This window comes from Leguminivora glycinivorella, chromosome 27 (assembly GCF_023078275.1).
Source record: "Leguminivora glycinivorella isolate SPB_JAAS2020 chromosome 27, LegGlyc_1.1, whole genome shotgun sequence".
NCBI lineage: Eukaryota > Metazoa > Arthropoda > Insecta > Lepidoptera > Tortricidae > Leguminivora > Leguminivora glycinivorella.
Window position 1 is genome coordinate 4,389,159 of NC_062997.1, and position 15,275 is coordinate 4,404,433.

General features: G+C 38.4%; 1 protein-coding gene across 1 annotated transcript; it reads left to right on the plus strand.

Annotated features, from left to right (window-relative positions):
- Nucleotides 1-589: 589 nt before the first annotated feature.
- On the plus strand, nt 590-12,261 carry LOC125240206 (cytochrome P450 4C1-like). Its single transcript, XM_048148030.1, has 12 exons — nt 590-768; nt 2,151-2,335; nt 3,598-3,687; nt 4,355-4,468; nt 5,274-5,459; nt 6,454-6,650; nt 6,788-6,824; nt 7,372-7,579; nt 8,336-8,487; nt 9,220-9,392; nt 9,839-9,854; nt 11,787-12,261. Exons 2-12 carry the CDS (start codon nt 2,179-2,181, stop codon nt 11,975-11,977), a joined length of 1,521 nt encoding a protein of 506 aa, XP_048003987.1. The 5' UTR covers nt 590-768; nt 2,151-2,178; the 3' UTR covers nt 11,978-12,261.
- The last annotated feature ends 3,014 nt before the right edge of the window (nt 12,262-15,275 follow it).

Below are 15,275 nucleotides of genomic sequence, written 5' to 3' on the forward strand. Positions count from 1 at the left end.
AGATTTGAGGAGTTCGGTTCTGACCATCATCAGCAGTTCCACTGCACCAAATGTCACTGTTCTGGACGTAAGTGCATGCTGTTCTTAGAAAAATACCAAAGTCACTATAAGCGGGCCGTTCAGATTTGAGGAGTTCCGTTCTGGCCATCATCAGCAGTTCCACTGCACCAAATGTCACTGTTCTGTACGTAAATGCATGCTGTTCCTTAAAAAAACCAAAAATCACCACCAGCGGGCCTTTCAGATTTGAGGAGTTCCCTCGATTTCTCCAGGATCCCATCATCAGAACTGGGTTCTGAGAAAAATGGGACCAATCTGTATGCATAATATACATTCGATAAAAAAAAATGTTTCAAAATCGGTCCAGTAACGACGGAGATATCGTGGAACAAACATTAAAAAAAATAAAAAATAAAAATACAGACGAATTGAGAACCACCTTCCTTTGAGATATTTGAGGCGGCGGTTAAAAAATCGTGCCTAGCTCTCCGACTAAAAGATAAATGGGAGGTCCTTTTTTATGGGAAAAACGACGCAGTGCCTATTGTTAATTGTAGCTAATAATTAATTATGTACATTAATTACAACTACCATTAGCAAGAAAATTAACGCCTGGTTGGTTAGTTTTACTGTGCATTTTCCGTAAAACCAACTATTGGGAATATTTTGCCTCAGATTTTTCAAGATAACTAAGGTTTTGAGTTGCTAATTCCCTCCTGTGTGTGTCTGTGTGTGTGTTTGTGAGTCTACTGTGTGTGGAAACTGTAGGTAAGTAAAATATAAATAAGAGCATCGGTGGGTAGATAACAGAGAATACCTTTTTGAACCATTTATATATATATATAAATAAAATAAAATAAATAAATAATAAATATTGGGCACACCTTAACAGATCAACTTAGCCCCAAACTAAGCAAACCTTGTACTATGGGTGCCAAGCGACGATATAGATACTTAAGTAGATAAATACATACTTATATACATAGAAAACCGTACCAAAAAAGTACAAAAGGAACCCTTATGGCACCGCTCTGTCCGTCTGTCTGTCTGTCTGTCTGTCTGCCTGTCACATTATTAAATATCTCGATAACAGCGATAACTACTTATCCTATCGCTTTGAAATTTGGAATACTTATGAATATCGTTAACCTTTACTAATTGAAAGATTTTTTATTTTTATTTATTAAAATTAATTATAGAAAAATGGCCAAAATGAAAGGGGGGCAAACTGCAAACCCGACCCCTCCCCCAATAAAAAAAATTACCTGCTTTTAAATAGAGGTAAAATGGTTAAAATCGGTTCACGCAATAAACAATTAACCCATAAAAATCATCTTCCATATTAGCTCGCGCGCATTAATTTACTCAATTTGCCGATAAATGTTGCTGCATGTTGAACGCTCATTTCCTACATCGCGTTTTTCCCGATATAAGGTCGGTTCAGGAGCGTCCTTGCGACATGTCGTAAACTATTGAAGTCGAATAGTCTTGATTTTATTTGGACGTTGTCTAAACAATAAAATTGTATATTAAAATATTACTTGTTATGTGGGAAATTGAGTCATGAGAGATTTAGTCTAGTCTGTAGAGTTATCTTATACTTTTAAACGAGCAATTCTTGTATATTTATTTATTTATTTATTTATTTATTTATTTATATATACCGACGATCTCGGAAACCGCTCTAACGATTTCGCTGAAATTTGTTATGTGGGGGTTTTCGGGGGTGAAAAATCGATCTAGCGTAGCCTTAGATCCCGGAAAACGCGAATTTTCGAGTTTTCATGAGTTTTTCTTTCGCGTTTGTAAACGTAAAATATGGTCCTTAATTTCGCCGCGCGCGCATCGATTCCGCTTAGCTCAGTCGTACGAGGTCGGTCTAATGTACGCAGATAGATCGTAGGTGTCAGGGTTTCGAATCCCGGCCAGAAATTAAGTTTTTGTTTTTTGTCTTTTTTTTTTGTTTTTGTATTTATAAGAGGTTTTTTTTTTATCTAAAGACGTGATATATTAAAATAGAACCGAGCGAAGCTCGGTCGCCCAGATATTGAAATCTGAAATGAATAACATTTTGACGATTCAACTATTGAAAGTTTGTACGGAACCCTCGGTGAGCGAGTCCGACTCGCACTTGACCGGTTTTTTTACAGTTCCCGCCAGTATTTTAAAATACAGAAAATGCTATGGGTGCTAGTACTGGTGACCGCTGTCATCGGCGCCGCACAATATTGGTGGTCGCGCAGAAAGATCTACAAACTCAAGGCAGAGGTTCCAGGTTTACCAAATAGCAACCTGATCTTTGGACAGGGGCTCGGGTTCATTGGAAATAGTGAAGGTACATATCATGTTTTTATATTAAACATACATCAATAAATACGAGTTATTTGTGGTGACATCTAGCGTCACTCACGCGTCAAAATGCGTAAATTATCAGTACCACTACTACTCGACACTAGGTGTCAACAGTGTCGCTTCTGCCAAAAATTTAATATCTGTTTTAATAATATTCACAACTTATATTACAAGCAGAAGGAATTGAAAACAGAATACTGATTAATACTATTGTAATATTCGCTAAACCTGACCTACTTTTGACCTGTGTGGTGATGGGTTAAGAATTTCACCACCCCCTTCCTTCCCGTGGGTGTCGTAGAAGGCGACTGTGGGATATGGGTTAAATTGTGGCGTAGGCGAGAGGCTGGCAACCTGTCACTGCAATGTCACAGTTTCGTTTTCTTTCAACCCCTTATTTGCCAAGAGTGGCACTGAAGCTTTAGTAGTTTCATGTGTTCTGCCTACCCCTTTATGGGATACAGGCGTGATTGTATGTATGTATGTATGTAATATTCGCTAAAAATTGTTGAGCATTAGACTTTTCGTTCGTCGCGACATCTATCGACAAGTAGACTGATAACTTACGCTATTTGACGCTAGATGTCACTACAAATCACTCGCATTTACTAATGTATAGAGTAACAGCTCTTTCCCCAGTTATTCCTCTATGACGAGAATGAGTTTCGAAAGCCACCCCAGACTCTCGCAAATCTTTCTATTCCTTATGAATCGTCTTCTTCGTTGAAACCTCATGACTGAGGGTCGTGACCACCATAAGTCGCTGTACGTTGCATAAACACGTTTGGGGTGGCGTATAGCGACATCTACCGACAGACAATTACATAATGTAATGGCATTGGACTCCAATGATTGGAGTCTCAAGTCGTTATTGTAGATAATTATGTGTTTACCATGAATAAACTATTGAATCTGAATCTGAATCAGTTTCATCAGTAACAATGACATCTAAAAAAAAAAAAGCAATCCTTTAATATAAAACTTTATCAGTTACCGTTTCACTTAAAAATTGATTGTCTACTATATCATTTATATACGCAACAGATGACATCTAGCGTCAAGTATCAAACTTATCAGTACCTATTGCTACTTGACAATAGATGTCGCTACAATCAAAATGCCTCTTGACAATTTTCAGCGAATACTGTACTAGATAAATTGGAACTATATTTTCATCTTTTGTTTATCTTAAATTATCTTAAAATGACTGTAGCCATTTTGGGAATTTTTTTGATTATTTTTCAGATCGGATGAAGCATCTACAAGAAATGGGGAAATGGACAAATGAGTACGGCGGCCTCGCAAGTGCATGGCTAGGAAACAGACTCTTTATTTGTGAGTATTTAAATAGTTAAACATATACCAAGTGGAGCCTGTAACTCATACACAAATGAGTATGGAAAGTGTTGTAACTACATAGTTACAACACTTTCCATACAAAGTGTTGTAACTACATAGTTACAACACTTTCCATACCGAGTTATTTGTAGTGGCATTAGCGTCAATCACGCGTCAAATAGCGTAATAGCTACTTGTCAATAGATGTCACGACGGACGAAAACTAATACTCAACGATTTTTAACCGCCGCCTCAAGATGGTTCTCTATTCGTCTGTAAATATATATACATATTTTTTTTAATGTTTGTTCCTCGATATCTCCGTCGTTACTCGACCGATTTTGATTTTTTTTTAATTTAATGTATAGGTATGCATACAGATTGTTGGTTAATATTACAAATAGTAATCAGTATTCTGTTTTCAATTCCTTCTGCTTGTAATATAAGTTGTAGACTGTTTTAATATTAAATTTTTGAGCAGACGCGACACTGATGACATCTAGTGTCGGGTAGTGGTATTGATCATTGACGCTAGATGTCACTACAAATAACTCGTATTTACTTATGTATGGAGTTACAACTCTCTCCTTCTTACTTCTCTATGGTGTAACAGTGATGGATTATTGAGATTGTACTGTATTCTTATTAAATTGTTATTGAGCAGGCCTGACCGACCCACCGTCTATTGAAGTCGTCTCCAAGACTTGTCTGGCCAAGGATGAGTTCACTCTGAGGTTCTTCAGGACTGCGATTGGAAATGGCTCTATATTTGCACCAGGTAATAGTTATTTTTTTTATAAGGAGAAGTTGTTGTTTAACCGCACGTGCCAATATTGATACCCGAGCAAGCGAAAGATTGCAGTATTCAAAAAGTGTAATCTTGAGCGTTGCGAGGGTTTCAAGGCATCAAGGTTAAACAAACTTTGCCGCCGAGTGAAACACAAAATTTTTCACCACACCTACACGAATAAAATTCTGACGATAAAACATCAAACTAAATCAAATCCATCAACGTATTTACCTTTAAATGACGATTTTGAATCAAAAATCATCATTTATAGCATAAATTAAATATAATGTTATATTTAATTTATGTTTATAGGTAAATTCTACCACCCAGCTTTAAGACATAGCTAAAATTTGTATGAAATTACTTTTGAACTCTTGTGGATAAAATGCAATTTATCCACTGTTTTCGAATAGTAAAGTAAGCCTTTACCAGTTGGTGTGGTGAAAATAACTATTGTGTTTGTGTGTCACTAGGTGGCATTTACTATACATTTGCGCCTGACGTACTTTAGAAATCGCTACTGTCTTCCTGGTACACTCAAATCCAAACTATATTTTTAACCCCCGACGCAAAAACGAAGAAGGGGTGTTATAAGTTTGACGTGTCTGTCTGTCTGTGTGTGTGTCTGTCTGTGGCATCGTAGCTCCCGAACGGAGGAACTGATTTGGATTTAGTTTTTTTTGTCTGAAAGCTGAGTTACTCGGGAGTGTTCTTAGCCATGTTTCATGAAAACCGGTCTACTATGTCGCGGTTGGGGATTTTTTCAAAATTTTAATTTTGTGGTTATTTACAGTAAACATTTGGCACCCTCGCCGAAAGATCAACTCTCCGTTCTATAGCTTGAAGAACTTGAACAAAATAGTCCCTCAATTCCATACACAGAGCATCATTATGGTGGATCTCATGAGAGCTGAGCTTGGGAAAGGAGACTTCTCCATATGGAAATACGTCACTACATACACATTTGATGCTGTTGGTGGTAAGAAAAGACATATGTAACTCCGTATAGACAGATAAAGTCTAAAAAAAAAACGTACCTCAAAACAACACAGAAAAAGGTACAGTGACCTAGATAGCATACACCTTTGGGGGACGCTCAACTAGATGGCGCTAATATTAATATTTGACATTTTAACACATATCAAAATATGGGCCAAATTTTCAAAACCAAGGTTCAAAAGTTTTAAGCCTGTGTCGAGAGATGGCACTCTATGCACTGTGTTTACACATTTTACTTTGACAGTAACTCTCTATATTACTCGATCCTCTTTGGTGGTAAGTCACACAGAGTGCGAAAGAAATATTATCGTGAGGGTTTCGTGAGAATTTGTGCGTTCGGCTACGCATACAGGTCTTAATACTTATTGTGCTAAAAGGGCATAGGTGTTCAAAAGAACTTGTCCTTTTACTCCTGACCTGAGACGTATGATCGTATTCACTATGGTCACGGTAACTAAGTAAGCGATTGGTAACTGAATAAATGAATTTTCTCAAAAAAGGCATTTCAAGTAGTCGTCATCTAGCGTGAAGTATAGAACTTATCAATACTGCCACTTGACAACAGATGTCGCAATGCAACAATTCTAATGATCAACAGTTTTTAGCTACTATTATATTATAACCATTTTCGAATCACGTTTGACGCTTTCCCATACTTGCGTTCGCATTTGTGCGATAGAGGGATAGATCCTTCAATAATGTACTATAGGCGCCCTCTATGTAGATTTTTGCATAAAATCCCCTATTAAACCATAAGTTGGACTTATCTGTCTTCTGTCTGTCTGGGTGTCTGTTTATAGCATGGTAGCTCCCGAACGGATGATTCTACTTATATTTGGTTGTTTTGATGCTGAATTAGTCGGGAGTGTTCTTAGCCGTGTTTCATGAAAATCGGTCCACTATGTCACGGTCGGGGGTTTTTTCAAAAGTTTAATTTTGTGGTTAGGTTATTAAACCATTCGTTTTGCTTGCAGAATCTGCCATTGGCTTCAAACTGAACTCGCAAGGTAACCCAGACCACTATCTGCTCCAAGCGATTGACGAAGGCACACACATGGTGGCTAAGAGGGCTTTGCAACCTTGGCTCCATCCAGACGTCGTGTACAAAAACCTACCGGTTTACAAACAATTCCAGAAGCATCTGGAAGGCGCTTATGCGTTTTTAGATAAGGTAGCATCACTTGTCACGAGACAGCAGGCAACCGATTTGCATTTGTTGTTTTGAGTGTAATTACTAATTATTCTTTTCTTACCTCCAAATCTTGAAATTTAACTAACAAAGTATGCATAACATTTGTTTATTTACAGGTTATAAAAAGCAAACGACTGGAAGTCAAAGAAAACAGTAAGAATTTTCATATTTACATATTATACATAATTAGAATCTAGTTAAATTTTAATGACATTTCTTTGCACTCATGAGAATATAGTTTTTAAGAAAAAAAAAACCGCCTTCCTTTGGGGTTCTGGTGATAAATACTTTCAAATGTTGGATTATGTTATCAATTCGTCTGTATATTTTTTAATGTTTGTTATTCGATATCTCCGTTATTTCTGGACCAATTTTGAAATTTGGATGATTCTGAAGTACTTACAGATGAGAATGATTACATACATACATACAATCACGCCTGTATCCCATAAAGGGGTAGGCAGAACACATGAAACTACTAAAGCTTCAGTGCCACTCTTGGCAAATAAGGGGTTGAAAGAAAACGAAACTGTGGCATTGCAGTGACAGGTTGCCATCAGCCTCTCGCCTACGCCACAATTTGACCCATATCCCATAGTCGCCTTCTACGACACCCACGGGAAGAAAGGGGGTGGTGAAATTCTTAACCCGTCACCACACAGGCATTCTCTTTTGTCTTTAAACTTTGAATATTTTCAAGAAAACAACCGAAAAACAGACCGGACAAATTTCCTCGAAGTTCTAATCGAATCTTCGGGAGGCATTCACAATGGATACTCAGAGGTGGAGCTTCGAGAAGAGATAATGGTAATGATGGTCGCTGGGAACGACACTTCGGCTACGGCTGTCTGCTTTGCTGCTGTTCTGCTGTCACGATATCCTGAGGTCCAGGAGAAAGTGCTTCAAGAGTGAGTCCACATCAAATTCATCATTATTCTCTTGCCATTATCCCAGTCACTTGGAGTCACAGCATTAGGGTTGCAAAAAACCGGCCAAGAGCGTGTCGGGCCACGCTCAGTGTAGGGTTCCGTAGTTTTCCGTATTTTTCTCAAAAAATACTAAAGCTATCAAGTTTAAAACAATTTTCCTAGAAAGTATTTATAAAGTTCTACTTTTGTTATTTTTTTCATATTTTTTAAACATATGGTTCAAAAGTTAGAGGGGGGAGGGGCGCACTTTTTTTCGTTTAGGAGCGATTATTTCCGAAAATATTAATATTATCAAAAAACGATTTTAGTAAACCCTTATTCATTTTTAAATACCCATCCAACAATATATCACACGTTGGGGTTGGAATGAAAAAAAATATCAGCCCCCACTTTACTTGTAGGGGGGGGGGGGTACCCTAATAAAACATTCTTTTCCATTTTTTAGTTTTGCACTTTGTTAGCGTGATTGATATACATATTGGTACCAAATTTCAGCTTTCTAGTGCTAACGGTTACTGAGATTATCCGCGGAACGGATTAAAAAGAGATGGTGGGATGACTTGAACGCATTCTATCCAAGCTGGCAGAATTACGTTACGCACATGACAGGGTTGAGTGGAAGAAGCGAGGGGAGGCCTTTGCCCAGCAGTGGGACACTACAACAGGCTAATAAAAAATAATAATCGTGAAATTTTAAATCAGTGTTAAGTTACAGTAGGTTCTTATCTTTTGCAGGTTGCGCGAAGTATTCGGCGATTCGGACCGGGAAGTGACAGCGGAAGATTTGCCGCGGCTCAAATACCTGGAGGCCGTGTTTAAGGAGAGCCTGCGGTTGTACCCACCGGTGCCTGTCGTGGCACGGGAGGTGCACAGCGATGTGGTTTTACGTAAGATATCTCATCATCATCACATACTTTTTAACCCCCGACGCAAAAACGACGGGGTGTTATAAGTTTGACGTGTCTGTCTGTGGCATCGTAGCTCCCGAACAGATGAACCAATTTAGATTTAGTTTTTGTTGTTTGAAAGCTGAGTTAGTCGGGAGTGTTCTTAGCCATGTTTCATGAAAATCGGTCCACTATGTCGCGGTCGAGGGTTTTTCAAAATTTTAATTTTGTACCTTCAAAGAGGATCGAGTATTACACTATGATGAGTTCTAAATGTATCCACTGAAAACGCCTACCATATGGCTGGTGTCACGTGGACCGACCCCGTCGTTTTTGCGTCAGCAGGGTTAAAAACGCGCGATAAATGATAAAACATCGGGCCCTTCTTGTCTCATTGTCCAAATAGTGCGTAGGCACGGAACCTGATGTTTTAGAACTTTTCGCGCGACCCTTTTGCCTGCCAGCACTGGAATAATATGTATTAACACAGGGAAGAGTGGCGCGGCGTGACAATATCAACTTTCAAATTAAAACGCGCAATAAATTACACTGTTTGAGTTGACAAGGCCTCCATATACAGAGTGGTTAACAAACCGCTTTAGATCATTCTCGCCTTTGTTCACTCTATTTAACAATGCAAACATTGTAAAACATGGAAAAAATGGACCAGTTGCATTTGCCCTCCAGTCGAGATTTGCCCCTCTATACCATACCCGTCACATTTCTTGACAGCATCAGGCACGACCCTCGTGGACGGCACATCAGTGATGATCAACATCTGGGGCTTGCACCGCAGCGCCGCCTGGTGGGGAGCGGACGCGGACCAGTTTCGTCCGGAACGCTTTTGGAGGCCCAGCTCAGACACCAAGCGATGTTCGTGCCCTTCAGCTACTCTGTTAGGAATTGTATAGGTTCGTCATTTTAACTACACATTTTAAAATTCATGAACATCACCACCCACGACGCTAGTCGATGGCTTTAATCAAAGAGGATCGAGTATTATAGAGAATGACTGTGAAAGTAAAATGTTCGGCGCGTAATCACAGTAAACGATAGACTGCCATCTCTCGACACCGGCTTAAAACTTGTGAACCTCAGTTTTGACAATTTGGTCCATAGTCTTAGCTTGATATGATTTAAAATGTCAAATATTAATATTAGCGCCATCTAGCCGAGCGTACCCCAAAGGTGTATCGCCATCTAGCTTACCGTACCTTTTTCTGTATGGTTTTGGGGTACGTTTTTCTCTTAGACTTTATCGGTCTTTACGAAGTTATATAGGTCTCTGCATTTAATATAAGATTGTTCCCCTTACTAGCTCGGAAACACGTGTTTTGTCCTTTAATACCAGAGGATAAAAACGCATTGTATCCATTAGTGGATAAAGTAATTTGATCTTGAACAGAGGCAATTTTTCTGCTACAAAATTGATAAGTGGGTTAATATAGTGATGGAGATGTTTTACCACCTGTGGAACTACTGGAAACAGTGATAAACGCGTTTTTTGCGTAAAAAGTTTTGTGTTACACTCGAGTGCAAATGTATTTTACTTCTCGTGTGTTAAAAAACTCGCAAGCACAGAATTCTATTCTAGAACCACAGCTACAGAATCCTTTCGCTTGCTCGTTGTTCAATTCCACACTCGGAGTTAAAATACAACTTTGCACTCTTGTATAACAAATAACTAATACTATTCCATACATTAAAATGCGACAAAAATGGTTATAAAGCGTCTCTTGCGCGGGGTTCGAACTCACGACACTCGGTGTAGTGGGAGTGGCTTCCTCAGTGTCCTTCGCGCTAATTGGACATTGCACTTATAACACACTATTCGATGTTTCAATGTGTGCGTGATATTTGAACGTCAAAAAGCCGTTTACCTTTTTGTTTCACTGTTTTTTGTTATTTTGCGCGTATATTTTGATAGTTTTTGCACTCAATATAGTCACTCAGAACAATTCACATAAATCCGCATTCACTTTATGATTTTAAGCACTTTAGACACAGTTTTTACATTTATTTATACGGAGCAACCAACATGACTACTCAGAAGTGGGTGTGATACTATACAGCACGACCACGGATGATTTTATTAATTCTGATGCGGTACAAATTCACGAAAAAAAATGTACTTATTTGTACTGACGTTTAAAAAAAATGTACCCTTATGATTTTGGAGTTTCGACATAGGGCCCGGGGTCGTGCTAGGTAGGTACTCCCTGGCACGACCACACTATATTTAATGAGATTTTAAATTTCTGTTGCAGTACAAATTCACGAAAAAAAAATGTACTTTTTTGTACTTACCTTTTAAAAAAAATACCCTCATGGTTTCGGAGTTTTGACATGGGGTGTGGTCGTGCTAGATAGGTGGTACTTCCTGGCACGACCACACTATATTTATGTTTAATTTGATGGTGAAATGAATACTAAACAAGTGTTTTGAAATTGTACTATGTAAATTACTTCAAAAACTTAGTGCAGTCGTGCCAGGGAGTACCTATCTAGCACGACCACAACCCATGTCGAAACTCCGAAACCATGAGGGTACTTTTTATAAAAAGGTAAGTACAGAAAAGTACATTTTTTTCGTGAATTTGTACCACTACAGAAATTAAAAAAATCATTAAATATAGTGTGGTCGTGCCAGGAAGTACCACCTATCTAGCACGACCACACCCCATGTCAAAACTCCGAAACCATGACGGTATTTTTTTTTAAAGGTAAGTACAAAAAAGTACATTTTTTTTCGTGAATTTGTACTGCAACAGAAATTTAAAATCTCATTAAATATAGTGTGGTCGTGCCAGGGAGTACCTACCTAGCACGACCACGGGCCCTATGTCGAAACTCCAAAATCATAAGGGTACATTTTTTTTAAACGTCAGTACAAAAAAAAGTACATTTTTTTTTTGTTGAATTTGTACTGCAACAGAAATTTAAAATCTCATTAAATATAGTGTGGTCGTGCCAGGGAGTACCTACCTAGCACGACCCCGGGCCCTATGTCGAAACTCCAAAATCATAAGGGTACATTTTTTTTAAACGTCAGTACAAAAAAGTACATTTTTTTTCGTGAATTTGTACCGCATCAGAATTAATAAAATCATCCGTGGTCGTGCTGTATAGTATCACACAGAAGTGGCGCTCTCCCCTCTCCCTTAAAGACTTTCAAAAGTAGATGGCGCCACTAAAAAAAGCCTTATTGCCATGGATTACTTGTGTAGCTTAACTTCAAATAGGGTGATTATTGGTTTAGATTAACGAATTCTTTACTTACCTAAAAATTGTTTCACCAGGTCAAGCATACGCTATGCTTTCATCAAAGACCGCTTTAGCCAACCTTCTCCGCCGCTACCGCCTCTTGCCGCCGGAGGGCGCCCGCGATGCCGACTTACAGCGCCCTCTCCCGGTCAAATACGACATCATGATGAAAGCTAATGATGGCTTCGCGGTCCGAATCGAAGAGAGATCGCCATCAGCAACTTAACAAAGTTATTTTAACCCGACGCAAAAACGAAAGGATGTTATAAGTTTGACGTGTCTGTGTCATCGTAGCACCCGAACGGATAAACCGATTTAGATTTTTTTTTGTTTTAAATTTTTAATGAAATTTTTCTGAATACTTTTTTTTTAATTTAAATTTTGTATTGTGATTATTAACCCTTTTAAACACTAGGGGGATGGAGTGTAAAAACCTTATACGGGCGATAAATTGAACCAAATATGTACAATTTTGTTAGTAACAAGAAATAAAAGAAACTAATATTTGTTGAAAATATTTTATTTCGTGACATTATTGGTTACCTAATATGTATGTCACAGCATAAAGGAATAAACGAGGGAAGAGTTGTGTCTATACATCAGTAAATGCTTGTTATTTGTAGTGACATCTAGCGTCAAATACGCGTCAACTGGCGTAAATTATCAGTATTGTTACTCGACACTAGGTGCCAACAGTGTTGCGTTTACCAACAATATAATATTATAACAGTTTACAACTTAACCGTGTGGTGACGGGTTAAGAATTTCACTACCCCCTTTCTTCCCGTTGGTGTCGTAGAAGTCGACTGTAGGATATGGGTTGAATTGTGGCGTAAGCGAGAGGCTGGCAACCTGTCACTGCATTGTCACAATTTCGTTTTTTTTTTTATAAATGGGCTTACTCTTGACCACAGACTAGCCAAAGGCAAAGACGTGGCCTACGATGGAGTGAGCGCGCCCAGAAGATGCCTGTTCACTCTTGATTTGAAGGTTGCCGGGTTATATGAGCTCGGAAATATAGCCACCGGCAAGGAATTCCACTCCTTGGCAGTGCGCATAAGAAAAGAAGAAGCAAAGCACTTCGTGCGGGTTCGTTTTATTTCAACCCCTTTTTGCCAAGAGTGGCACTGAAACTTGAGTAGGTTATGTGCTCTGCCTACCCCTCTATGGGATACAGGCGTGATTGTATGTATGTACAACTTATAACCAAGCAGAAGGAATTGAAAACAGAGTACTGATTAATACTATTGTAATATTAGCTAAACATTGTTGAGCATTAGATTTTTTGTTCGTCTCGACATCTATTGACAAGTAGCAGTACTGATAATTTCAACCGGTTGACGGGTGATTGACACTAGATGTCACTACAAATGACTTGCATTTACTGATGTATGGAGTTACAACTCTCTTCCCTTAGTTATTTGTCTATGGTCACAGACAGCAATTATTCTAGGTAGTCTGTCCCTCAGTTTTGGCGCGTCAATATTTGTAGGTGAGTCAACGAAAACACACAAAAAAAAACATAATTGAGCATTTCTTTTTTTTTTGCCACTTTTATGAAGTGTGATATTTTTGAAAAAAAAATATGCTATTCTACTCAGAATTACTAGCCTTTTCAATCCTAGTAGTTAAAAAAATTGTCCCATACGATTTTTTCTTATTTTGTTACCATTCTCCGTACATGTTGTATGGGGTAACAAAAGAGGAAAGTAACAAAAATTTATGGAAATTCTGGGACACTTTTTGTCTCCCAGTGAGATTGAAAGTACTCGTGATTCTGAGTACAATTGACCTAAAATTCCCTAAAACAATAAAAAAAAAATATATTGGCAAAAAAAAAAATGCTTTGAGGGACACCTTACACAGATCAACCTAGCCCCAAACTAAGCAAAGCTTGTACGACGATATACATAAATAAAATAAAATGAATAAATATTATAGGACATTCTTACACAGATTGACTGAGTCCCACGGTAAGCTCAAGAAGGCTTGTGTTGTGGGTACTCAGACAACGATATATATAATATACACATATATACATAATTACATAGAAAACATCCATGACTCGGGAACAAATATCTGTGCTCATCACACAAATAAATGCCCTTACCGGCATTCGACCCCGGAACCATCGGATTAGCAGGCAAGGTCACTACCGACTACGTCAGACCGGTCGTCAAAGTAAAATAAATATATCTTCTATCTAAATATAGTTCTGTGGTCTCTATACCAATAGTCTCGGGCGACCAAAAGCTACGTCACCGCTTATCATCAGGACTGCATGGTACTACTACATTCCGGACGCTGGCGATCAAATATATGAAAGAGGCGCGTCCCTAGCACACAGTCAAAGCTCGTGTAGGTGAACGCGTACCATGCTTGTATGAGTGAAATATGACAGGTTGACTGGCGTTCTTGACAGGCGGTAACTGTGAGGTAACCGATGGCACCATAGAGTATATTGAATAGTATGGTATAGAGTTATCAGCAGAGATCGGATGAATTTGCGACATTCTTAGTGACTTATTTTTAATGACTTTTAGTATGAGATGCCGCACAAAAATCCGATCTGTGGGGACCGATTTTTGAGTCTCACTGTCATTAAAATACCGGTTGAAAACGGTGAATTGCCTATTATTTTCAGTGACAATTTTCTGAATTCGAACGCCGTGAGACTCAAAAATCGGCCCCCTGGTTATCAGTCAAGATTTTCGAATGCAGCACCATCTATTATTAAGTTATGACAACTTTTCATGTGACCTTCCATGCCTAAAGGTTCCTTATAGCACATAAAGCATGTGGACCTTTAAACACGAAACGCCACATATTTATGGCGGGATTTTTCAATAGATTTGATGTGATTATTCATCAAACAGTCACATAAATAACTATTTCTACACGGACTTATTTGCCAAAAAAGATAACAATAATAAAAGTTACAATTTAATTACATATAATGTCATTCGCTAGTTTGCAGGTGGTATAGCGACATCTAGCGAAAAATCTGGGCATCAAAAAATACTTATACATATTACGACAACAAGTCATTACCCAGTTTGCGGGGATAATAGCGACATCTAGCGAACAACGTGCACTACGGCATATAATTGTTTTTCACGCCCTCTATCGTTGAGTTTCCTAAACATATCCAAAGAACATCTGATTTACTATTTCCTTTGACTGAAAACACCGTGGGTGGCACTTTCAGAGCGGTATTTTAAGATAAGTGGCCATACTGTACTGTGGTACTACCGACTTGATATCAGCAATTCTTGAAAAGTTTGTACAAAAATTAAGGAAAAAGTTAAATTTGTTTTTATTAATTCCTATTTTGTTACCAAGATTTTGTTGATGAATTGAGATTTTATTAAGTTTTATTTCGTCATTAAGGTCCTCTAGTATCTATATTTTCTTAATTATAACAATTAACCTGTATATGTCTTTTTGACGACCGGTCTGGCGCAGTCGGTAGTGACCCTGCCTGCTACGCCGCGGTCCCGGGTTCGAATCCTGGTAAGGGCATT